General features: G+C 36.6%; 1 protein-coding gene across 1 annotated transcript in view; it reads right to left on the minus strand.

Annotated features, from left to right (window-relative positions):
- Positions 1 to 26,201, minus strand: part of akap12b (A kinase (PRKA) anchor protein 12b) — an 84,206-nt gene that overhangs the window by 15,796 nt on the left and 42,209 nt on the right. Inside the window, 1 exon segment of the mRNA XM_030129335.1 lies at positions 14,574 to 14,649. Within this exon segment, the coding sequence (XP_029985195.1) occupies positions 14,574 to 14,649 (76 nt within the window).

A 26,201-nucleotide genomic window follows, 5' to 3' on the forward strand; every position in this document is an offset into this window, starting at 1 on the left:
GAGCTGATATCCATCCATTTTCCATGGTTTTCTTGATGATAACCAAAATTACTTCAGTTCTTACATCAATATCTATGGCATTGTACTGACAAAAACAGTGCTTTTAGGCATTCCATGTTTTTTTTTCTGTCTGTTTTAGTCACATGATACACACAGGAGTTAGTACTTGATTGCATCACTATTGTTTTTGATGCCTTTTGATGGTCTAATAATTTTTTCTGTGACTGTAGATATTTAACCCTCAAGAGCATCTACTGAGTTAAATTGTTTGATAACTTTTCAACCACTACTCCCTTCAATACAATGAAATAATCCAGACAAAATGTAGTTTCTCAACCTTTCACTGGCTTTAGATATGAACCATTTGGACTCATTTGGCTCCATAGTGAACTTGGAAACTCTGTTATCAACTGCAGCACTGATTCATCAATAAAATCCATGTATTTTGACAAGTGACAGTGGTTGTAGACACTTGTTCTTATGTTCAGTTAATGATGTATTTTGTTGAAAAAGTCACTTTTATCTGTTCTGATATAAAAACCTGAGGATTTACTCTGAGCTTTAATAAACATCTATATGATCAGTAAATTAAATACAGATTTTCACTAAAAAATACAGAGGAAAACTAACAAATAAAGCACATAGATATAGAGAGAAATTAATTTAGGAGTCACTACAAAAATAGCTCTAAGTCTTTAAGGGTTAAAAGGGAAAGAGTTCAAAAATTATGTAAACAACGCATTGTTTTTATCAAATGACGACAAGAAAACTCATCCCAGCAGAAACCATCCACAGGCCTTTATCAAAGGAAAACCCTGATGTGTGGCCCTGTAATAAAATTCACCTTCAGACAGAATTCAGGGTGAAAAAAGGTGACAAAAATAAAAAGGAGCCCGGGGACATGCTTCTCCCTATCAGCTCCAAAATATGGATTTGCATCCCAAGAAAGAAAAACCTGTGACCTGTTTTACTCTCAAAACTGCAGATTGGACTCAAAGGTGTGGAGTTTGCATCCCTATAAATAAAATTCCATGACTGTGTACAAACTTTCAGCGATTTGACCTAATTTCCTGACTTTCCCAGGACTGGGAAATTAGATTTTTGATGAAGTAAAAATACAGAAGAAAACAGGAAGCTGGACGGTCACGTTTGGATTTTATTGTTAATTCTTGCTACTTCTTTTATTGGATTCTAATCTGATTTTATTAAAACTGTTCAGTTCCAACATTAATGAATGGGAATATTTTTAAAGTAGGGTTAGGTCAGGAAAAACCCAAGGCCAAGTCTGGAGGGAGCGTCGACACACCACATATCTCAATAAATCAGAAAACGTGCCTGCATTCAGGAATGTCTGAGGAGGGGTCCTGAATGATCGGCTGGGTGGGGGTCTGGGGTGCAGGGCGTTTTTTTTTTCTGTTTCTTTTTTGTAGCCTGTAAAGGAGTGCATGACATCATCAGACAGCAGCGAAGAAGCCGCCTCCTACTCAAAGAATTCCAAGAACTGAATAGGATGATGTTTAAATAATTGGAGGAAAAGGAAACGAGATCCATGAGTGTGTGTGAAACTGACCAAGATCTGAGCGTTTCCATTCAATACCTCTCCTACTTCCTTTTATTTTTTATTCTTTTACCCCCTCCCCTTACATTATTTCATCTACCGCACCCCTGTCGTTTTTAATCCATCTCCCTCTGAATCCTCCATCCTCTTGAAACCCCCTCCCCTGCTTCTGTTTGCGTGTGGGCCAAAGGGAAGGATAAGAATGTCGCACAGGAAATACAGTCAGTTCTTGACATCACTGTTTCCTTTTCCGTTTAACAATTTCCTAGAGTTACACTTCATTCTGTACTCTGCAAAGTTTGTCCGGAAATTCTTACACCTTTTGTCGCTTGAATGCATGATAAAAACTACATGTGACGTCTCTAATCTGAGTATTCCGTCACCATATTTTATAAATCACTGCAGTGAACAATGGTGTATAATCTCCAAAAAACTTTACATTGGGGGTTTCAAACATATGGCCCATGGGCCAAAACTGGCCCACTTAAGGGTCCAAACTGGCCTAAGGGATGAATTATTGAGGAGCAAAAATTACACTTAAGATAATAATAATCAATCATTTTAGTTCAGAGGCCACATACAGACAAATTTAATTTCAGTTGGATTGGACCAGTAAAATTATACCAAAAATAAATGACGACAACTCCAAATTTTTTCTTTGTTTTAGTGGGAAAAAAGTAAAATTACATGATGATTGCACAGTTTTATTTCAACGCTATACCTAAGTTTAATTTAGTATGTACTTTAAGTTGTTGTTTCTATTCAATATTCTCAGCACAATAAATGTGACATCTTTTTGAGGTTTATTTTATTCATTTTCATTTCATGTATTTATTTGCCTTTTTTCTTTCTTTTTTCCCTTTTTCTTTTCTATCTTTTTTCTTTTTTAATATATATTTTATTATTATGTATTTCTTCTCTGGCATGTTCAAGATGTTCACGGTGTTTGATGGTTTTGTATGAATGAAAAAACAATATATATGTTTTTTTTTAAATTACATGATGAAAATGTACACTTTTACAAAATATTCTCTCACAAAAATTGTGAATAACCTGAATAAGCATGAATAACCTGAAATTTATTAGGAAAAATAAGTGGGATTTTAACAAAAGATCCACTGTGATCTTCAAGTTGTAATGCACATGTGTAAATGAGAAGCTGGGACATAATATTATTAAAATTGCACCAAAACAAGAAACATTTTTTAGTTATTTATAGATTATTATGCTATTATTTTACTGGTCGGACCCACTTGACATCAAATTGGGCTGCATATGGCCCCTGAACTAAAATGAGTTTGACACCCCTGTTCTATATTATCTTGCATGCAATTTCCAACAATTAAAATATGTGTTTGTGTAAGTGTTGTTCAACCTCAACATGCACCACAAAAATGAAAAAGGTCCTTTTAACCTGACTTGCCATCTGTTATACTTGTCTTCACTATACTCTGCATTCCTGAAATATTTGCTGCAGCAATTTGGCATTCCAGTTGTTTTTATGCATCATGTTGTCTTCTAGTACAGACCTGGCAGTAAAAATGGGAAGTAGAGATCTAAGAAACCCTGCTAAAGCTCAGAGAGGTGGTGGAAAGTAAACACATTTGTATAATAATGAAGCTGGTGTGCATCTTTTCTGGGTGTAATCATCGATGCTTGTATAACCCATAGAAATGCGAGTTTCGGCTGATTATGTGCTTTCAAACGCGGTCTATGTGATACAGAAAATTAGGCTAAAAACAAAATTGATGATAAAAGTGCCAAACCCAACTCATTTTGCCTCTGAGCCAAATGAGCGGGTTCCACTCCCTACCCAGCTGCATTTCATGAGAACTTGCCTAAAGAAATCCTCACAATTGCTGTTATCCTTCATGCTCTTCCTGGCGGCTTATCTATTTTCCTTACCTCAGTCTTTTCCACAGCTCTGCTTAGCATTAGAATTTGGCAGAAATCCACTAAACATGTACTTGATCTCCAATCAAAAAACTGTTCATCTTAACAAGCCATTTCATCTCAACTGAGTGTTTCAATTTAATTTTTCTGGAAATGGCCAGAGGAGTGAGATAATACCGATTATTTACACAACAATTCTACTTGTTTTGAGACTTTTGTAGAAACAAACGTCAGTAACTAAATATCACTGAAGTTTCAAATAACCAGCGCAGAGAAGATTACACTTAATTCTTTCACGGGAGACAAGTGAAAAACCTCACCTCGTTGACAGATTCTTGACATTTGTTTTAAGAAAAATAAGATTTTATCATTAATTGCTGGGTAAAAAGGCTGAGTTTTTATGCTATTGGATACTCGCTGCATTATAACAGGGGTTGTAATGCTGTTAAGGACAAAGAGGAGGAGGGGGTCACTCACATTCCTGGTCCATTCTCTCAATCCTTCTTGTGCCTGGGGGAGGTTAGGGGCTGAGGAGGAAGATTAGGTTCCCTGATGCCGGGAAAGATGAGAGAGAAAAGCCTGCAGAGAGGAGTGGGTCCTGGGGGGACCTGAGAGCCCTGGTAGCAATAGATTGACCCCTATTACTGTCATTTTAGTCCTGATCACTTTGAGTCCAACCATCAGTTTTTGTTAAGTTGTTGTGAATAATTTGGCATCCATTATCTAGAGCATGGGTGTCAAACATACAGCCCGTGGGCCAAAACTGTCCTTTCAAAAGGTCCAGTCCAGGCCATGGGATGAATGTGACTGCTCATATCTTCAGCGTAATTTTTCACTGAAGATATGAGCAGTCAAAGGTGTCAAAATTATTTTAATTCAGGAGCCACATAAAGACCAAATGGTTCTCAAGTGGGTTGGACTGATAAAATACTATCATAATATCACAAATAATGACGACTCCAAATTTTTTTCTTTGTTTCAGTGTAAAAAAGTAAAATTGCATGACAATCCTTACATGTACAAGGGAAGGGAATAACAAGAACAACCATGAACAACCTGAATTGTCTTCTGCAAAGTTACCAATATGCCTGTTACCAAATGTTTTATGCCTTTGTAGATACAATTTTGGAAAAAATGATCAGACCATCAAAAGTCATCAAAAACAATGGTTATGCAATCAACTACTAATTCCTGTGTGTATCATGTGACTAAAATAAACAGAAAAGAAAACATGGAACCCCTAAAAGCACTGTTTTTGGCAGTACAATGCCATAGCTAATGATGTGATTTTTTGTTATTATCAAAAAACCATGAAAAATGGCTCGATATCAGCTCTGAAAGTAAACTCTTATGAGCTATTTTTCTTGTTATTATATTTGTCCATTATATTTGTAGTTGTAAGGGGCATTAAAATGAACAAGAAATTGAAGAAAACAAGGGTGGTCTAATAATTTTTTCTGTGACTGTACACTGTAATCTCTAACTTGTAACACACGTGTAAATGATAAGCTGAGGCATAATAATAATAATAATAATAATAATAATAATAATAATAATAATAATAATAATAGTTAAAATTGCACTTATTTTTCTTAAGCAATTTCAGGTTTTTCATGGTTGTTCATGTTATTTAAATTTTTTTTTAAAGGATACTGTTTTATTTTCAGAATCAGAATTCTTGTATCTAAACATTTACAAGGAATTCTTTACCGGTAGATGTTGTCTCTCTCGTAAATTACATTACAAAATATAATAAAAAATATAAGACAAGTAAAATAAGAGAAAAAAGAAACTATAAACATATAAACTCTACAGACATAAGTACAGTATAGTGCACTTTTTTGTGAAATTAGGCTTTATTATGGAATTTTACTTTTTTCATTCTAAAATTAAGAGAAAATTTTGGAGTTGTCATTATGTTAGGTTATTATTTTTCTGGTCCAACCTACTTGAGATCATATTGGGTTGTATGGCCCCCGAATTAAAATGAGTTTGACACACCTGCTCTAAAATCTTGTGTTTTGAGTTCAGTCCATTTTGTATGCGTCGTGTTTAGTGCACACCATTTGTTTCCTATCACGTCTGAAAATAAGCTGTCAAACTTTGGAACAAAAACACCATCTGCCTTTGTCTCGGGGTCATCGTGTCCCATAATATGTCACTTCTCTGGAACTGACCCTCTTATCAACAATTTGATAAGTTACGGTCAGTGCTGGGGAGTAGCATGAATCCGCATTATCTGATTAAACTACAATGTAAATATAATTATAACCTGTTACAAATACTGAGAAAAAAAAATCTAACCAAATTAAAGTTACTAATAACAATACATCCAAATATGTTCAGTATTAGAACTGAACCTTTATTTTGTTGGTTTGCATCTTTTCTCCGTCTTTTGGCAGATTTCTGGACAATGTGGGTCAGTTACAAGGAATTGTTTGGACATTTGGACAGGCTTCTGGCAAGGAACTTTGCTTTAGAATGGCTTTATTGTTTTTATTTACTCTGCCTCTGATCTTTCAGTCAAATTAATGAAAACAGTGACTGATTGTGCCAAGATCAGTGGCCTTGTGCTGGAAATGCAACAACATTCTCCCTCTGAAATCAGCTTGAAAAAGACTATTTTTAATAAAATGCTTGTTTACTAAGTTGCAGTACTTAAATATTTTAATTACAGTCTTAACAGGGTAACTAGTAATCTGTAGCCTAGTATATTTCCAAAGTAACCTTCTCAACACTGGTGACAGTTTGTAATTCAACAAAACACAAATCATCTTTCAGTATAATGGGTATAATGAATCATTCAAACTGATAGTTGGAATTGGACCACATAAAACATGTGTGAAGCCAAAGGCAGCTCATGGTCTGATTGTCACAAAGGTCCAGAGCTGGACAAGAAACAGGGATAACTGTTAACTCTTTGGCCACCAATGCACCTATGAGAGATGTGTCTTTGTGATGAGGATGATGTTTGCCAGAACTTATTATGGGTTAATTGGAAAAACACTACACATGTTGCTGTTATATGCTGTTACTAACAACACTGTGAGCTGAAGACTGTCTTTGAGGAGGTGATCTGTTTGGAGACTGAGGCAACCACTGGCAAATGACAAACAAATGGTTCCTTCATACTCACTTGCTCTGAAATGTATCCTTAGAGCACCTACTTCATAATGAATGACTGAATAAAACATGCTGAGGAGATGAATGTAACTAAACTACTGACTGGACAATGATGGATCTTTAGAGACAGAGGAGCTTTCAAGCACTTCAGGCTAAAACTCTGCCTCCCTAACACTTTCCTCTGGGATCTCAGCTTCTCTCTGAGGGAAGAGAAATTATTCTGATGTCTTGCACCTCAGTAATGGATCAATGTGTGCACACTCCAGCCCAGAACAAAAGAAAGAAAGCCCTGCTTCCAGCATTTTAAGCACAGTAGAGAAAGATGCACAGGACATGCTAATAAGAAACGCTGAATGTAATGAGTATTGTCAGATGGAATGTAAAAGGAATACAGGCAAACCCCCAAAAGGAGCGAGCCAACGGCTGGTTTGTGTTACGATGACTGTACAGTGTGAGGGCTTATTGGCTCAGATCACACAGCTTAAGTGAAGGGAGAGGTCCCATCCACAGGCATGATGAACGTTTTGGCAACCGGACAGGTCTGTCCCACCGAGGCGAGCCTGCGTAAGTCCATCCTGGAATAAATCCACGGCCACACAAACACACACATGCACAGACTGCCACACTCACCTCGTAAAAAGTTTACACCTGCAAACTAAAGTAAATTAAAATGTAAACGTAGCACATGGAGTCTGGTGAATCATTTTTGACAATGATGCACATGGGACCGACAGCATCTGTAGAGTTTCTGATCTGATCTTATGTCGGGTTCTCACAACACAATATCTTCATTACAATGGTCACTGTGTCACAATAGTCAATTACGGAGTCATAAATCCTTCCATGTCGTGGCCGAGTAACATGACAGACTGCACCAACAAATCATGCCTGAGCTTATTTTAAGGTGGTGCTAAGACCAGACTTCCGGAAACAAGACTATAAACAAACAATGGCGTGTGAAGTGGTGTGATACTGGTTGTCTGGAGTTTGGAATGAACGGAAAGAGGAAAAAAATGACAATGGATTTGGGTTGCATGAAGAGGACAGTGTAGGCTGACAATCCTTCAAAGACAACTTGTAGTAAAAATAATAATCACTTTCACAATGCTTACAATGATGGAAAATGCTCTGTGCTCCTATTGGTCGATGCCACAGAAGAGAAGGTACCTGTATTTATTATAATAACAGTGTGAGCCAACAGAGATGAGGTGACCAGGCGAGATATATCAATCGATTGCTGCACTTGATGTCCAGAGGATGGTAAAATAATCTGCTGCATATCATGTATTCTGAATCGGGCATTAGATTGCCTGCAACAGTAAGAAATTCATCACAGAAAACCACTGACTATTATATCCAGTACTGCTTCAATAAATGCTGATATAACATTGCCACAGCCCTACAGTCTTGTCTTTCAATACTGAGATCAATTACGTGATTTGACACTGATTTGTGGAATAAACTAAATAAACTTGCACAATTTAACCTGTAAATAATAGCCAGCGTCTGTACAAATAAACACAACCTATACTCAACGTATTGACACAGTCAGCATTCTTTCTCACTTTACCCAGGCTTCCTAGAAAACTTCATCCGTCCTCTCCTGCAGCCTGGAGCCCATCTGGGAGCAACACTTCAGCCAGTGAATTACATCAGCTATGATGTCATTTTTTTGGGCTCCCACTGCACCCATGGGCCCACACCCCTGACAGTAGCCAACCAAGAACACAGGCATGCAGGCTTGTATGTGCAGAAGGCTCTGCATTGTTCCTATAGTGGGTCTCATTTTCAATACGGTACAAAACTTCAAGACTTTCTGCAATAACATATCCTCTGCTGCATCCAAACTAAAGTGGAGTGGGGATGATTAAATTTAAACCATAAAGGGGTAGTATTTAGCTAAACCCACTTTTATTAGTCTTTGGTGCATTTATTTGTGTATTTGGACCCTAATAGTTCATAAAGTTGGAATTTGAACCATCCAGCTGCTGCAAAGCTATCTTTATATTCATTCTGGCAAAAATCGAGTGGATTCTACAACTCGTTTCAATTCCTGCGTAATTTGTTACGTTTACAGCTAGTTATGTCACGACATTTGCACATATAACGTCAAGACTTCAGACGAACATTTCTCTGAGTACAACATAATTGTTTGTCAACAGCAGTGGTTGTAGTAAAAACTGAAAATATGTCCAAACTTCGAGCCGATTACCTAAAATGTTCAGTTGTTGGTTGTATTAACACACACAAGTGGCTGAAACAACCCGGAAGGGGGTGGGGTCACGTGCACTTAAAGGGCCAGCGCTCAAAACGACCTTTCTCATGGCATTATTCAAAAATATTGTTGAAGATGGACCTGTGGAGTTGAATTAATGAAAAATTCAGACCCAAGCATAGCATTTACAGTTTATGTAGACCACAGGGAAATGTTTTAAAATACATAATTCCATTTAAAAAAGCAAAATATCACTCCTTTCAAGACCCAAACAGCCACTGGAGATCAAAACCATCTACTGATACAACCTGTTTAATACCAGTTGATCCACTAATCCTATCAATCCATGTCAGTAATTGGTGTAAAATACAGTTATTCATCTTTTCATGGTCATCAGATATGACACATTTGGATGTTAAGAGACTCCATAGTTACCGTGGAAACACCATCATCGTCTACAACATTGATTCACCAGTAAAACCCATGGAGTTAGATCAGTGATAGTGGATGGAGACACTGGGTTTATGTTCAGTTAATGATGGATTTTACAAAAAGAAGTCAGTTTTTCTTCACTTTTCTCTAGTCTTATGTAATAACCTTTGAATTTACCCTGAGCTTTTATGAACATCTACATGATCAGTGAATTAAATATAGGAAAATACAGGATTTACACTGGAAAAAACTCAAAATGAAGAGGATACTATGACAATAAACAATGATAAATCACTTAAGATTAAATATAGAGAAAATTCACTTGGGAACTGCCACAAAAGTACCAGTGGGTCTTTATGGGATAATCTTCATTAAGGCTGATGTAATGAATGGCTACATCATTCATGATCACAGTAACTCACTTTATCTTCATTTCCTCTTGGCTCTTTCACTGCCTGTGTGTTCTTTTTAGCAGAGTGACATTTTTGAGAGCTCCACAAAAAGTCTAGCTCCATGTAATATTTAGTGAGTTTTTTATGCAATAACCTGACACCAGCCTTTTCTCTAAGCTTCCTCAGTCCCTCCAGAACCAGAACAAGTAAAAAAAAAAAAAGACCTGAATTTTGTCCTACATTCATTTGAGCCAATTTGTTAAAGCTTACACTGAAATCCCTCAACACTGGAAGAAAATAGGTCCGTCCATACATTTGGCTAAGAATACAAATATAGTCAGACAGAGCTTGAATGTACCCGTTTATACAAAGCTGCATTTCTCTATTACTTGGATGACCTTGCCAGGAAATTATCTCACACTTATCTTTGTAGGGCACAGTGACCTTAAGTAAACCTGTAGATTTAGAGTTTGTAATCACCATGGGGTTCAAAACTGAACAACACAGTGCAGTAATTTCACGCCAATATGCTACTTTGATACTATTTTAACAAAGGCCTGCAGGGATTTAATTAAACTTTCCAGGATATATGATAGAGTTAAATATTTTTGCAGCAACATACATACCTATTGTATCAGCTTTCACCCAGTTTTTCAGTCAAACCCTGTAAAAATGTCCATAAAAGTCTAGACTCTTGTATTTTGGCTGTTTCCAGTCTGCAACTCAGGTATCAGAAGCGGGCACATAGTCAAGACATAGATACTTATATATATATATATATATATATATATATATATATATATATATATATATATATATATATATATATATATATAAAAATCAGTTGCAGTGTCTCTTTTTCTTTGAAGAACCAATTGTTATGTTATCCTCCAAGGTTTACCTGATGGACAGCAACTGCAGTGTTTGTATGTGTGTGCTTACTTATTTTGTCATGTGTCTCTCAATCTGCAGCCTGTTTTTTGTTATTTTTTGCTGTTATCGGAGGGTTCTTCTCCTCTTCCTGTCTCCCATAAAGCATTAACTTTATCTGCATGCACAAGAGGTGCAGCAGCGTCAGGATGTGTACCCCTCCATATCGGCTCTCTGTTTTGTACCTCCCTTCCCGTCACTCCCCAATGCTCTTTTCATCTGCAGCCTTGAAGGTATTTTGCAATAACTTTTCAGACCTGTATATTCCTGTATAAAACTTTTATGCAAACCATTGTGGAGAGTTTGGCCCAGGGCATGTTGCTCAAAGTCATTGTATGAAACAGTGAACAACATTTCACACTTTTCAAACAATTTTAAGGCCATAAATAAAGGGAATGATTTTTTCCTTATGATTTTATCATTTCTTTTTTTTTTTTTACTGTCCCTGAACCTTCTTCAACCAGCTTTGCGACCTTTTTCTGCAGTGTATATGCTTGACGGTTGCTCCATATACTCACATAGTAATGTCGAAGACGGTTCAGAAACATTCTGACCCAGAGCGTGATTTTCTGTTTCTGCATCAGTCTGGGTTTCCATTGACAAGCACCTTTTGGAGAATTAATCATGATCGCATATAGAGACTGATTCTTTCACCCTGTAGCCAATGAAGTAAACATTGGACCCAATTTCATGAACATTTTGACACTGAAGCTCCATTTATGTCTCCCAGTGTCTCTAAGCAACATGGTCTTATAAGATATGGCAACATAAATCTTGTCTAAAGGGCTGTCAACACATTGTACTAAAACTAAACTGAAAACTATAACTACACAGCTTTTAAGTTAATTCTAACTCAACTGTATGTTGTCTGAGTCCACACCACATCTCTAACGATAATGAAAGAGGAGGACGACATGATAGGGATCATTTTCAGAGTGAAGAACTATAATAAAAGACATCCAGTGAAGATACAGCTGAAGATACATCACTTTATGCATGTTATATTAGTAATGCATATCACCTGATTTAGCTTTTATTTATCTTAATTAGAATACAAATAAAAAACAGTTTGTCCATAGAGCTGTGGTGCTAAACAATTAAGTTAATGAGTCTATTAAATGCTGTTAGTGACAGAAGAAACAGACTGGAACATCAGTTTCCAAACCTTATCCTGGACTTTCTGTATAATTTTTGTGCATCTTTTTGTGTTGAAGACTTTGTGGACCAAAAGAGATAACCAACAACTATTTTCTTAATGAACTAGTCATTGTAACATTAATTTTTGCACTCGTGAATGTAGATTAATGACCCAGTTTTTGCCTTTTCTACAGTGCGAAGTTGAATAAAAGGTAAGACTTAAGCTTGGATTTGCACACAGTTTTGTTTCCTATAACAGGAGACCAGTGAGAATCATTTTGTGGTTCAGACACAGCTGTAGATGCTGTTTACAGGATGACATCATTCGTCAGTGTGGAAGAGAATGATTATTATAATTTCAGAGCCTAGTATGAACGGCTGTTAAAGGAGGTAAAAATGAAAAAGGAAAGGAAAATATAGTAAATAATAACAAGATTAGTTGACTGACTGTTGTTTAGTAAAAAATGATGTCCATTTCAGTGTATTATCATCATTATATTCAGCCTTCAGTCAACATTCATCCATTCACATGACATTCTCAACCTTTGTGACCACACCCACTATGAGACAGGAAGTGCACTTTTCCCTTCCTATTGGCTTTGATTATGGTGCATACCCTTTGACCTTAGGTGATGTTATCACAGAGCCTGAGTAACCCTTGATTTGTTAGACTGCGTGATTTCAAATGGCAGTTTCTGCTGGAATGTAATTTTTTTATGTTGTATTTTGTCTTAACATCACACCACAAGTATACTGTCAATTTGCAATGTTTTTATGTAATGTCAACTACATTTTCCAAGTACTTAAAGTAAACCAAACTGTCATTTTTCTGCAGTTCAACAACTTCCAGTGAGAAATTGTTAGCTATTCTTTCAAAATTAGTTTGCTGGAGAAAAAAAAACAGCTTATAACCACATTTTTGTGTTCATAACGGGAATTAAGTTTGTGTTCACATTTGCAAGTGACAGAAATGTATTGCTTCCCTTTTCTTGAGTCATAAATCTCTCCACATAGTAATAATTATCTTACAGTACACGTTCACAAAAGCAACTATTTCAACAACCAAATTACTCCCCAGTAGTTCACATGCCACATCAACTCATACACTCAGTATCTCTACTCTGAAGAGGGTATAGAGTTACTCTATAAACGGACAGAATCGCTTCATTAAATAGCTTATTAAATAGGTTATTTGACAGAGTGGTATGTGACATATCTCTGTGTTTTAAGTAGTATAGGGTTACTCCTTCCCCTGGGCCATAACATATTATGAAGTGCGTAGGTTGCTTTGTGCAGGGTCCAGGTCACGGCCTGCTAAATATTTAGGGAGGGTATACACACCCCTGCAGCCCTCCCAGATTGAGGGAGACACGATAGAAATGACAAAGAAAATAAACAAACAGCTCTGGAGAGGAGGGTGCTGCCGGAGATGGTTGGAGCAGGTTGAATGAAGGTGGATTCAATAGGAAATGAAAGTTCATAATGTGATACAGACAGAAATATTATAGTAATATATTAAAAGAACAATACTCTGATGCATCTGTTAAGGCTAATTCTGTTCCTCTAATCCTGTGTGCAAAGGTATAAAGCAGGGGTGTCAAACACATTTTAGTTTAGGGTACAGCCCAATATGACACATGGACCAGACCTGTAAACTCAAACCAGAATAGCCTATGAATAATGACAACTCCAAATTTTTACCTTTATTTCTGTGCAAAAAAGTAAAAAGATCTATAAAAGCATAAAATATTTAGTATTAGGCATAGTATTGTTAAAATTTGGAGTTTGGAACTAAAATGAGTTCAACACCCTTGACTCTTATTATCTTTCAGTGTAATTTTTGAGCTTTGAAATTCTTCCCCGGGGCCACACTGGAACCTCTGATGGGCTGCTTTTGACGTACGGACCGTATGTTTGACACTCCTGCAAGGTTATTAGCGTTAATGAAAACTAACAAAATGACAAAAACTAGAAGTGAAAAAACAGTGTTAACCGAAATAAATAAGAACTATAATTAAAAGAAAAAATGATAACTAGCTAAAACTGTATTGTGTGCTTATAAAACTAAAACATATAAAAAATTATGGATAAAATTCCCTTCGTTTTCATCTTTGTCAATGTTGGTATGATATGAAACTGATTTATTTTGCTGAAGCAATTTTAGCTAGCGGCACCATATGGTACTTCACGGTCCGTCACTTCTCGTCACTTGTTATTTAGAGTCGACTTCTCATCCCCACTCTACCTGGAAACATGGAGACTAAAGTTGGAAAAAAGCAGCAGAGTCCTGTATGGGATTTATTTGAATATGATGGTGAGGAAGATAAAAAATATGAAAAAAAAAAAATAATAATACTAAAACTAAACTAAAACTAAGCATTTCAAAAAAACCAAAAAAAAAAAAATTACTAATAAAAACAAGCAAACTTGCTGAATTAGAGAAAAAAAGTCAAAACTAAATAAAACTATAATAAAAAATCCAAAACTATTATAACCTTGGACAGAGTGAGTGCATTGGATGTGAATGTGATATTTCTGCAAAAGCTTAAAAATAGATCATATATGTAAGGTGACATTTGCACAAACCTGACTATGTGGGTGGGTGTGGCTCCAATTGGAAAAGCCCCCCCATGTGTTGACAAAAGGATTACTTCAGGATCAAGTGGATCTAAAAAAGCCACGAAACATCTGCAGACAAGAATCTGCACGCCCACTGAAACAAACAGGCTGAAAAAACGACCCCACACAAACCAGCTTACCTTCTTCCACCACTGGAGAAACAGTAGAGAATCCCAGACACAAACGCACACAAACACTGCTGCACCAACCTGCCCCGCAGACCAAACACACACTGTAAATAAACAGTATGCACAAGACAAACATATACACACACCTTCAGCCAGCGTGTTGTCCTCGGAGTGTCCGTTCAGACTGGTCATGCTGGAGATTTGCCCATTTTTCTGCAGAGACTGAAAAACAGGCAGAAAGAAGAAACACTTAAGAGTTTTATAAATACTGCAGATCTATAAGTGCACACACGGGCTCCTAACAGGTCACTTCTCTATTTTAAAGGAATAGTTGGAAATTTTGTGAGATGCATTTATGATATATGTTGGTGTTTTTTTTTTACTGCATTAGATAAGAGCACTGACAGGTATTAATGAAAGACAATAAAAAGGCAAAGAAAGCAAATCTGGGTGTCTTTTTTTAACATTTGTCACATCACTGCATTTTAAAGTCAAAAACATTTTGTTGATTTGATTTTCATCCCATTCTGTATTACATATGACGAGATGCAGTCCATTCAGCCATTTGACCCAAAACTACACATTTCTTTACAATCTTGAACATGAACTGCAACTTTATAAACTTATAGAATAAAGTTTTAAATTGACACTTATGTCAATTTGCATAATTCTCAGCAATACTTGCTAGCTGTGCAGTTAACCTCCTGAGACCCAGGAAAGCACAAGTTTTGGCTTCATTTAATTAAATAATTGCCTGTATTGGAAACACGATGCAACAGTTTTTTCAGACGCATTTTAAAAAAATGTATGGGATATCCTTTGCGGTGGACAGTTCTATCTATCTATCTATCTATCTATCTATCTATCTATCTATCTATCTATCTATCTATCTATCTATAGCTGTGAAACTCTTGTCTACAAACATGGATAGAAAACCCATAGCTGGATCTTAGGAGGTTAAGCCAAGCTAGGTCTTCCCAACTATTTTCAATCATTGTGCAAAGCTAACTAGCCACAAGTATTATATATTTAATGTACAGACAAACAGATCAACCCTCTCATCTAAATTAATTATAACCAGAAAAGCATTCGGAGAGCACAGACCTCCGCCAAGGCAGAACAGTCCCTCCCCCGATCACTACCAAAATTTAATCATTTGTTCCTTGTGCCAGTATCAACATTTCCTGAAAATTTGATCCAAATCACGCCCCCTATCACCACCAAATGCCACCAGCCTATCCACCTCAACGGCCCCTCCAACCACAAACATTCATACGCATTCATACACCAGTGTGAGTAGCAGCACTGGAGGCAAGGTGGGTGAAATGTCTTGCCCAAGGACACAATGGCACATGACTAGGACAGAGCAGGATTCAAACCGCTGACCTTTCAGTTATTGGACGACCCGTTCAACCTCCTGAGCCACGGTCGCCCATTGTAGAATTGTTGTACATTTTGTGTATGTCAGACCTGTGGGCGCTGTAAAGTGGGGGTAAACATGACAAATTCATGGGGCCCAGCATTTCCAGGGGGCCCAGTGGATATAAGTTAGAAGTTGTGATAATGTTGTGTAAGCTCCGCAGTAAAAGAGAGGCACAGAAGCCAGGAGTTGGATGTTCAACGTTAAGTTTTACTTTTTTCATGCCTGTTGAAGTTGTTACGGTATTTAGGAAATGCACCCCTATACCTCCAGTTGTTACAGTATGTTCACACACACACACATACCCCCCCTCCGATGACAGACTTACAGATAATTTTGTTTCTGTAGGGCCTACAACATTTACCTTCCATGGGGTCCACCACTGGTAGCGGCGCCCCAGTGTCAGACTATTCCTTTAAAAAAAAAAAATACAGGTAACCACTAATGTTCAGCCATAGTAGTTTTCAAAGATCAACTGGACTGGTTTTGTTCTTGTCTCTTGGATAAGAGATGACACTTTTTTTTTTTTTTTTTACTTTATTTATAGAACTTTTCAACATTTATAGAACTTTTCATTTAACAAGTATAACATTTATAATTTCAAGTAATGTATTCATGATACAGAGATTGACACCGGACATAATAAACAAACAGAACCCAAGGAGAAAAAAACAAAAACAAGGCAATACATAAAAGACATGCATAAAAACACAGTCAAGACAATGGATTTTGGTACTGTTAAAAAAAAAAAAGAAAATAGATAAATAAACAAAACAGGTCAATAACAATATAAACACCCAAAATGTATTTAAAGTTCCAGGCCAGGCAACATATTCACGCAGTCTAAAAGAGGCTCCCATATTTTGTAAAATTTATTGATAGAGTTATTTAAGGCGCACCTCATTTTTTTCTAACTTTACGTTAACCATGATGTCTCTGATCCATTGATCATGTGTTGGAGCTGATGAGTCTTTCCATTTGAAGAGAATGGTACGCCTAGCTAGTAAAGATGCAAAGGCCAAGATGAAACATTTTTAAGCACAAAACCAGTCCAGTTGAACTTCAAAACCTACTAAGGATGAACGATGACCAGGGCAAATGAGAACTTGCACAGTTACTGTTAATGGGAACATCAACCAAACAATCTGGTTTTACAATAAGTGATTCATCCTCTGGGACACTGTTACATCCTAAAATGGGATGTGTGCTGCTCCCATTTAAACTTCCATAAATAGATATTTTAGAGGTTGTTGATAAGTGACACTATTTTCTGTTGTATGGTTATCTGATTTGGTTCTGTTGTCAAGATGGTAATCAGGATGAGTAGCATGTGCACAAACACTGAATACTATTAGAAAACCGATGATACCATGTAGGATTAAAAAGTACAGTTTTACAGTCACATTTGTTAACAGGTAGACATTACACAGCCAGACTCACAGTGTCTTATCAGTGGATCTCAGAGTTTTTTTCTGGCAGGGACGAGCTCTGAATGACAGCTGTACAATGGCAGGCGGACCAGAGCTTTGTCTGTCTCGGTCAGGAGAGACGCAACTAGAGCCTCCCCACAGAGCTGCTAATCTAACTAATGGACAAGTCAGGCTCCATTCCCAGCAGCCCCAAGTCCTCCAGGAAAGCCCTGAAAGATGATACCGCAGAGGAGACACTCTGCTTGGGACAAACTGTAAGGATGCACTAAAAAATGGCAAAAAAAAGAGAATGGGAGTGGGCTTCGAGGAGAGGAGGGAGGAGGGACGGTTATTAGGAGGAGAGCTTCGACTTGTAACAGTTTATGGAGGAGGATGTCACAGATGAGTGCAGAGGACAGGAGTCTGTTCAGCAGGAACACAAACAACAAAGATAGGAACGTGTTTGGGATGTATTACCTTTAAATGCTAATTATGGATTTTCTGTGGGTCATTAAAACTGTTAAATCTAAACTTTTATGTCTTAAATTTTTTATTTTTGTGAAACATTTGTATGGGTCAACCAAAACACTAAATGAAACAAGGAAAAAAAAGAAAATAGAAGTAGTGTATTTTTTCCAGTTCATGTTCCCTTACGAATAATATGAAAAAGTAGAAATTTAATGAGATCTGGCTCAAAAGTTGAAAATGTAGTGCTTGGTTGATGCTTGAGATGAATGATGAGGCCAAAAGAAATTTCAATCAATTTATGTACTGAAACTATCTGCTATATCTGACTGGAGAAACGTTCATAATTTACATACTACAATAAGTAAACAGGTAACATTTAGATTTTTACCTGAGCTAGAAAAGTAAAATAATTTATGCATTTTTTTTTTTTTAACTTACTTTTTGTTTTTGTTTTTTACAATTGTCAGAAAAGAAAACCTGCATTAATCTAATTAACTACATATATTGCCCAGCCCCATTTGAAGTCTCTTGAAAATAAAGAATTTGATGAAAAACAAAAACACCTTTCTATCATTCATTCATCTGCTGAACCTGCTTTATTCTCACTAGGGTCGCAAAAGGTGTTGGAGCCTATCCCATCTACTTATGGGCAAAGGCAGGGTACACCCTGGACGAGTCGCCAGTTCATCGCAGGGCCGACATATAAGCCTCTATTACACAGCACTTCTGTTACAGGAATATTTCACCTTTATTTACAGAATGACGCCGGTGTAAAAAAAAATGGTGGGATCATTTGATCATTTGGTCCTACCTTTATCGCGGCTTTGTAACACCTCTGGGGGTACTAACAGAGATAAAGGTGGAATCAAGATTCTGGAACGCTATGTAAAAGGAACACCTCTCGATCTGCAACCAAGGTGTCATTTTGATGACGTATTGCGTGTGTGCCCCTGCACCGGGGGGATTTAAAAATGAGTGCAGGTTGTGTACAGTAAACAAACATATCAACACAACCAGAAAGATGTTGAACTGGGGAGCCAGTTCGGGGAGATTCGTGAGCTGCTGCCACTTCAGGTGGAGGACTCTATCCATGCTAGCATTTGCGGAACGGTGAAAGACTCTGGAGAGGTTGGGAACACCGCTATGCTCAGGCTATTTCCGACGCACAAGTTATACATCACACTATACTCTGCGCTGGGTCACCACCCCTTTGATTCTGGTCTGCTGTGTAAAAGTCCAGCCTGTAGAACCTCTGTTACTCCTTTGGCTTGGCTGAGGAAATCAGTCAATGGTGGAAAAAAGGTGGAATCACCATCTCACCTTTTTTCCGGGATCTTGGTGTAAAAGTGGCTATAGAGACAAACAACCAATCACTGTCACATTCACACCTATGGACAACTTTTTTAGGTTGACCAATTAACCTATCAGTGCGTGTCTTTGGATGGTGGGAGGAAGCGGGAGTGTCTGAAGAGAACCTGAGCAAAAAACAGATAGAATATGCAAACTCCTCACAGAAAAGGTCCCTGGTTGCAAGAAAACACCTTTAAAGGTAAATCTGGGAATAAATGTACTAAATGCCTCCCATCAGTCAGTGCTGTTGTGTCTTATCTTCATACCTTTTTCCTAGTATCAAGTTGAACTAGACCTTGAATTCATAATGCTTTTAAAAAATCTTGAATATTCGACTTGTTAAAACCTTTACTTATTAATCTCAAGTTGCAAGTAAACAAACATACCCTGTCATTTTGTGCATTTCTTTGCAGGCTGTTGTCCTGATCAGGTTTTGTATGCATTATCTTACTCTACATCGAACTGTAATAAGGATAAATTTAATCACAGCTCTCAAAACATTAATAACATCACCGCACCCTTTATTTCAGCCTCCACCCTGCAAATTTCACAGGGAAATATGTCATAAGGTTTATGTAATGTGGTTCTCTAAGTGGTCACGGTGCTATTCGGTCCTATTTAACAATAGAGTTGGAGCCACCCAAAATACAATACAAAAAAACATACCAAAACATGGCAAAAATACACATGAAAAGAGCCCAGTCAGTGCACAGGGAAAGAAAATTTAAAATAGTGGATGCAATTTCCTGAAAGATTATAACCTCCTCATTTAAATATTGTACTGGATCATAAACTGTACACAATCTAATCCCTAAATGTGCACTTAAATGTGCCAGGTTCTTTTCAAGAGAATGCAAATGTCAAGGTCTTCATTGCAGAGCACACATGTCCTCATAAACATGTATTTTTGTCCTTTTTAAAGCTCCCTGGTCAGATTTGGTTCATGAACTATCAGCTGACCTCCAGACCTGCAGTGACCCCACCCTCCCAAATCTATCTCATGACTGGCATTCCCAACATTCCTTGCCCTCTTCCCCAAAATTCCACTGATGGACCAACACCTGACTCTGCTCCCTTCACCTCTTGACCACCACTGTCCCCAAGTCACCTCATAAACCTCTTCTGAACCCTGTCAAAATGTCACTGCTTCTTCTTTACTCTATGAATCAATGGATCAGATGTTTTAACCTTAGGAAAGACAGTAGAGACCTGGTTATGGAGATGAATTAACTTTCAGAGTGTGAAATATAGAAGAAGAAGAAGAAATGATGACATTTTGACAGGGTTCAGAGGAGGTTTATGAAGTGACTTGGGGACAGTGGTGGTCAAGGGGTGAAGGGAGCAGAGTCAGGTGTTGGTCCATTAGTGGAATTTTGGGGAAGAGGGCAAGGAATGTTGGGAATGCCAGTCAATATCAGTCCTTATTTGGTAAACAAAGGAGGTTAATAACATAAAAATATTAACCTATTTATCGCAATAAGGTTTAAATGAAGTTATCATTTTTAATCCTTTTACCACTTAAACCAATTTAACAACATAAAAAATTAAATAAGCTTAATACCACAACTTCAAATTACATAAAAGCAGAGTACACAGTCGTGGAAAAAATTATTAGACCACCCTTGTTTTCTTCAATTTCTTGTTTATTTTAATGCCTGGTACAACTAAAGCTACCTTTGTTTGGACAAATATAATGATAACAACAAAAATAGCTCATAAGAGTTTAATTTCAGAGTTGACATCTATCCATTTTCCATGGTTTTCTTGATAATAACCAAAATTACATCAACATCTATGGCATTGTACTGACAAAAACAGTGCTTTTAGACATTTCATGTTTTCTTTTCTGTCTGTTTTACTCACGATACACACAGGAGTTAGTATTTCATTGCATAACCACTGTTTTTGATGACTTTTGATGGTCTAATAATTTTTCCGCAACTGTACATGCAGCATGCAATGACACTGATGAGATTTACTCCTGATGACATTTTTTGATTTTCTATGTTTATGTCAGCTATATATTTCAGAAATTTGGTCCATGCCATGAAAAGTAAATATTACGGTCATTATTGACTAAATGAGATTTGACATAGATTTCTGGTATAATTTTGGCTTCTCAGCCTCTTGTCCATGGTATTTTAGGTCACAGAAACAGAGATTTTTAACCCTGACTACTATTTTGTGGCAGCTTCCAAATGTTTTCTCTATTTATCACCATTTATTATAATATTACCCTCTGCATTTTACAGTTTTTTTGAATGAAAATCAGGTGTTGTTCTATATTTAATTTTTAATTTACAGTCACGGAAAAAATTATTAACTTCAAAAGTCATCAAAAACAATGGTTATGCAATCAAATACTAACTCCTGTGTGTATCATGTGACTAAAACAGACAGAAAAGAAAACATGGAATGCCTAAAAGCACTGTTTTTGTCGGTACAATGCCATAGCTACTGATGTAAGAACTGAAGTGATTTTGGTTATCATCAAGAAAACCATGGAAAATGGCTAGATTTCAGCTCTGAAATTAAACTCTTATGAGCTTTTTTTGTAGTTATCATTATATTTCTCCAAACAAATATACCTTTAGTTGTACCAGGCATTAAAATGAACAAGAACTTGAAGAAAACAAGGGTGGTCTAATAATTTTTTTCCATGACTGTATGTTCATAAAAGCTCAGTATAAACTCAAGGATACATTTCTCAGCACAAATTAAACTGAAGAAAATTTTTCAGTAAAATATATCAATAACTGAACATAAAGACAAGTGTCTACAACTACTGTCACTTGACAAATGACATGGCTTTTGACGGGCATTTGACGGTGTTTCCATGTTCACTACAGAGCCTCTGAACTTCAAAATGGGTCATATCTGATGACCATGAAAAGCTGAGAAATTGCATTTTACCTTAATTATTTGAGTAAATCCAGTATCCAGTAGGATTCAAAAGTTATTAAACATTTTAAAACAGTAGATGATTTCAACACTGGTATCTCTTTTAGGTCTTTGAGGGTTAAAAATGCTTTCTAAGAAGATAGCATTTTACTCATGTATTTTACTGGTTTCTGTAATGAAGCTGTACCTGAAATATTAAATCCAGGTGTATAAATCAGTGTATGATCTACAGTAAATCATGACAGATTAAAGCCTCTCCATCTGCTAGGCTACGTCCAGTATTAACCATACTGTCCACAGGTCGAACACCACTAATTATGATTTGTCTGAGCATTTGTACCAGTTTGCAGTTGTTTTTGTGTTTATCATGTGGTCAGCGATATCTCATAAGACGTAGGTCATATGGACAGAAAATCTCCGTTCAGGAAAACATCCGTCTTAGTGTAGACAGAGCATAAAAATGACATGAAAAGATAATTTAAAGTTTGATGCATCTGTTCATATTCCTGCTGCCATAAACATAAATAGACTGAGCAGAGAGAAATGGTCATAAATCTGTCTTAAGTAACCAAAACAGCCTGTAAAGCTCATTTATGATTAAGTTAAGTCTTATTTTGTTTGATCTGAACACAAGCAGAAATACAAAAAACCTGAGCTCTTTGTTTGTTCTCAACATGCCATTTTGTTTTTCTAGGATATGACATGTATTATGAAGTTTATCATATCTTTGAGTTGAGATACAGACATTTATGTGGAATGTTTAAACTTTTCACCTTGTTATATCTCATATTCTTTCTACAGAGGGTCATCGATATGTATATCAACTTTGATTCCAGCATCTGAGAAAGAAAGTAGGATTTTTTTCTCATATGGTACCTGTATATAGAGGATTAAGTGTGAGGTATGTGCTGGTATTATAAGAATTCAAGTATGAGTTTATCATTTCAATGAACTGTAACTGAACTGACCCAAAAACTGATAGGTAGTGTCGCCTTAGCTGCTCTAAATTCCTTCTGTGAGTTCCCAGACAGAATATGTTGAAGTTTCACTGCCAGTTGTGCATTTTTTTGGACTCGGCTTGGTCAACATGGTGTGCCGCAATGACCTAAAGACAGACTTAGACCTGCTGCAAAAAGAAGGTCACATAACATCTACTAAACAAAACAACAGCAGGAAAAACAGAGGGAAAAGTGTTTTGTTTTCTGTCTGGTGTTTGTGTAATATGACCTAATTCAGTTTGGTTCATTTTAAAATAAAAAATCAAAAATCAAACTTGAGAATACAGGGGTTGGACAAAATAATGGAAACACCTTCACCTCAAGATGATAATGCCCCAATCCATACAGCTAGAATTGTTCAAGAATGGCATGAGGAACATTCTAATGAAGTTGAGCATCTCGTATGGCCGGCACAGTCCCCAGACCTCAACATTATTGAGCATTTATGGTCAGTTTTAGAGATTCAAGTAAGACATCGATTTCCACCGCCATCGTCTCTAAAAGAGTTGGAGGGTATTCTAACTGAAGAATGGCTTAAAATTCCTTTGGAAACAATTCACAAGTTGTATGAATCAATACCTCGGAGAATTGAGGCTGTAATTGCCGCAAAAGGCGGACCTACACCATATTAAATTATATTTTGTTGATTTTTTAAGGTGTTTCCATTATTTTGTCCAACCCCTGTAGTTCTTTCTTCATTTTACAGCATTTTGATGTTCAATACATGGTTCAGTCCCAGTTCCTGATCACTGTTAAGTTCCTGTGCAGGTTAAGACTTCAATGGGCCACATGCAAGAACATTTCTATATCCTCCTGAAACCCAGCAATGCATTTTTGTTCTCTGTAGGGAACAAGAGTTTAACAGCTTTACTTAGAAAAAAAATCCTGTCCACTCCAAAGGAAATTCCATTACAAAAATAAAATTAAAAATTGTATCTGAAAAACTGTTGCATTATGCTTTTTCCAATCAAGACAAATATTTAATGTAAAAAAGCCAAAAATATTTACTTTCCTGGGTTTCAGGAGGATATTTGCAATTGAACTTTTGAGTGCAGAACAATGCAAAAGTCCTACAGTTCAACATTATGTTTGCTGGCTTAGTAAAATTCCAATGACCACTCAGAGGAATTTCTCAGTCTCTGTTTTAAAGGGGTCATATTTTGCTAAACCCACTTTTATTAGTCTTTGGTTCATTTATTTGTGTATTTGGACCCTAATGGTTCAAAAAGTTTGAATTTGAACCCTCTAGGTGCTGCAACACTATCTTTATATTAATTCCGGCAAAAATCAAGTGGATTTCTTGCTTAATTTTTTACGTCTATAACTAGTTACGTCACGACATTTGCACATATAAGGTCAAGACTTCCAGCAAACATTTCTCCGAGTACGACATAATTGTTTGTCATCACCAGCGGTTGTAGTAACAACTGAAAATATGTCCAAACTTCAAGCCAGTTACCTAAAATGTTCAGTTATTGGTTGAATGGGACAAAGAAGCACGGTCAACAACCTGGAGGGGGTGGAGCGTGAGGTGGCTCATTTGCATTTAAAGGGCCAGCGCTCAAAATTACCTTTCTGGTGTCATTACTCACAAATAGGGTTGAAGATGGACCTGTGGAGTTGAATTAAGGAAGAATTCAGACCCAAGCATAGCATTTACAGTTTATGCAGACCACAGGGAAATGTCTTAAAATGCAGAATTCCGTTTAAAAAAGCAAAATATCACTCCTTTAAGGTACAATCTTGATATATGTGAAGTATGTGCAGCAGTAAATACAAAAGTTTAAAGTTAAAAACAGCTTCTTTAAACCAAAGTGATCATATTTAGTGCGACCTCCCTTTGCACTTAACATGTCTTTAACCCTTTTGTTCAGATGATATGAAATTTTCTGGAGTTTTACATCAGGTTTCATTCAACACATGTCAGATGTTTCTCATTATTTGTGCTGTTTCTTGTCATGGGGTCAGGGGTCACACTAAATAGTGACTTTAACCTTTACAACTCATTTAGGCTGGTTCCGTTTTTTGTGTGTCTTTTAAGGCTATGCACGTATGAGAATGAGAAATAAATATGTATGCTCATTTCAACACTGCAAAAACAACAAACCAAAGACTTTGGCACAGTACTGTATGAACAAACATGAAACATGACAGTAATGGCTTTTCCATTGGACATCTGTGCAAAACTTTACCGATATTTACTAAATGTTGAAAAATCAGACGTGCATAATGTCATTTTTTCCGTTAAATCACAAATATGATGATTTCATTATTTATTATCGCAAGATGACATGAGAAGTCATTCCATAAACATGGCAACGGACGAAAAATATCATGTTGATTTACAGATATATTTATTATTATTATATATTACCCCTCTATCCCGTACTAAATTAAAAAATTATTCAGTTTCCTGATATGTCCACACATACCGCACCATGTTTCTTTTAAAACTCTTCTTTTTTGCTTGTTGTAATGTCTGTCAGCATCCGTTTTTTTTATTCACGTGACTCTAGTTGAGGAAAAAGGTATTTCTATTGCAGTTTTGCATGTTATACCAATTGCGCTACGCCCGGAAAAACCACCTCTTACCAATGCAAAAACTTCTGATTAAAAAATGAGTCTTTTGGCGAAATTGTGGTTTTTCCATTCTACCATTTTACCATTCCATTCAGTAAATATTTAAATGCAAGTTATATTTGTGCAATTTGAGGGTCAATGGAAAAGCGACTGGTGAAACTTACACCACCAGCTGTGGACGAGGTTTTCAAGCATTAAATTGTTTCAAAGTAACGATATAGTGGAAAATATACATCAGAATTAAGGCCAATTAATAGCACGACTCCTAAAACAGGCCTAGACCACTCATACATTGAAGTCATACCTGAATTAATAATATGAAAAAAAGGCAAATGCTGCAATGGCATTTAAGAGCAGATTTGTTAGTATAGGTTGTTCTTGAGTGAGGCATATCGTAGCCAATTAAAGTGTCTAAATAGAGATGTTTTTCAGTATTGAGACTGTTAAATATGTAACCTGAACTTCCAACAAACATGGGAAAAAGTATTGAAATGCTAACCTATGCCAGTCTTTAGTCGAACATATAAATAAATAAACAAATATAACAGTTTTTATCATATATACAGGATAAGAATAACCAGATTTCTGTGTGTCTCATGTGAATGCCAAATTCGGAAATTGTTCAAAACTGGGAAAAACCTCATAACC

The sequence above is a fragment of the Sphaeramia orbicularis genome, chromosome 24, assembly GCF_902148855.1.
Source record: "Sphaeramia orbicularis chromosome 24, fSphaOr1.1, whole genome shotgun sequence".
Taxonomy (NCBI): domain Eukaryota; kingdom Metazoa; phylum Chordata; class Actinopteri; order Kurtiformes; family Apogonidae; genus Sphaeramia; species Sphaeramia orbicularis.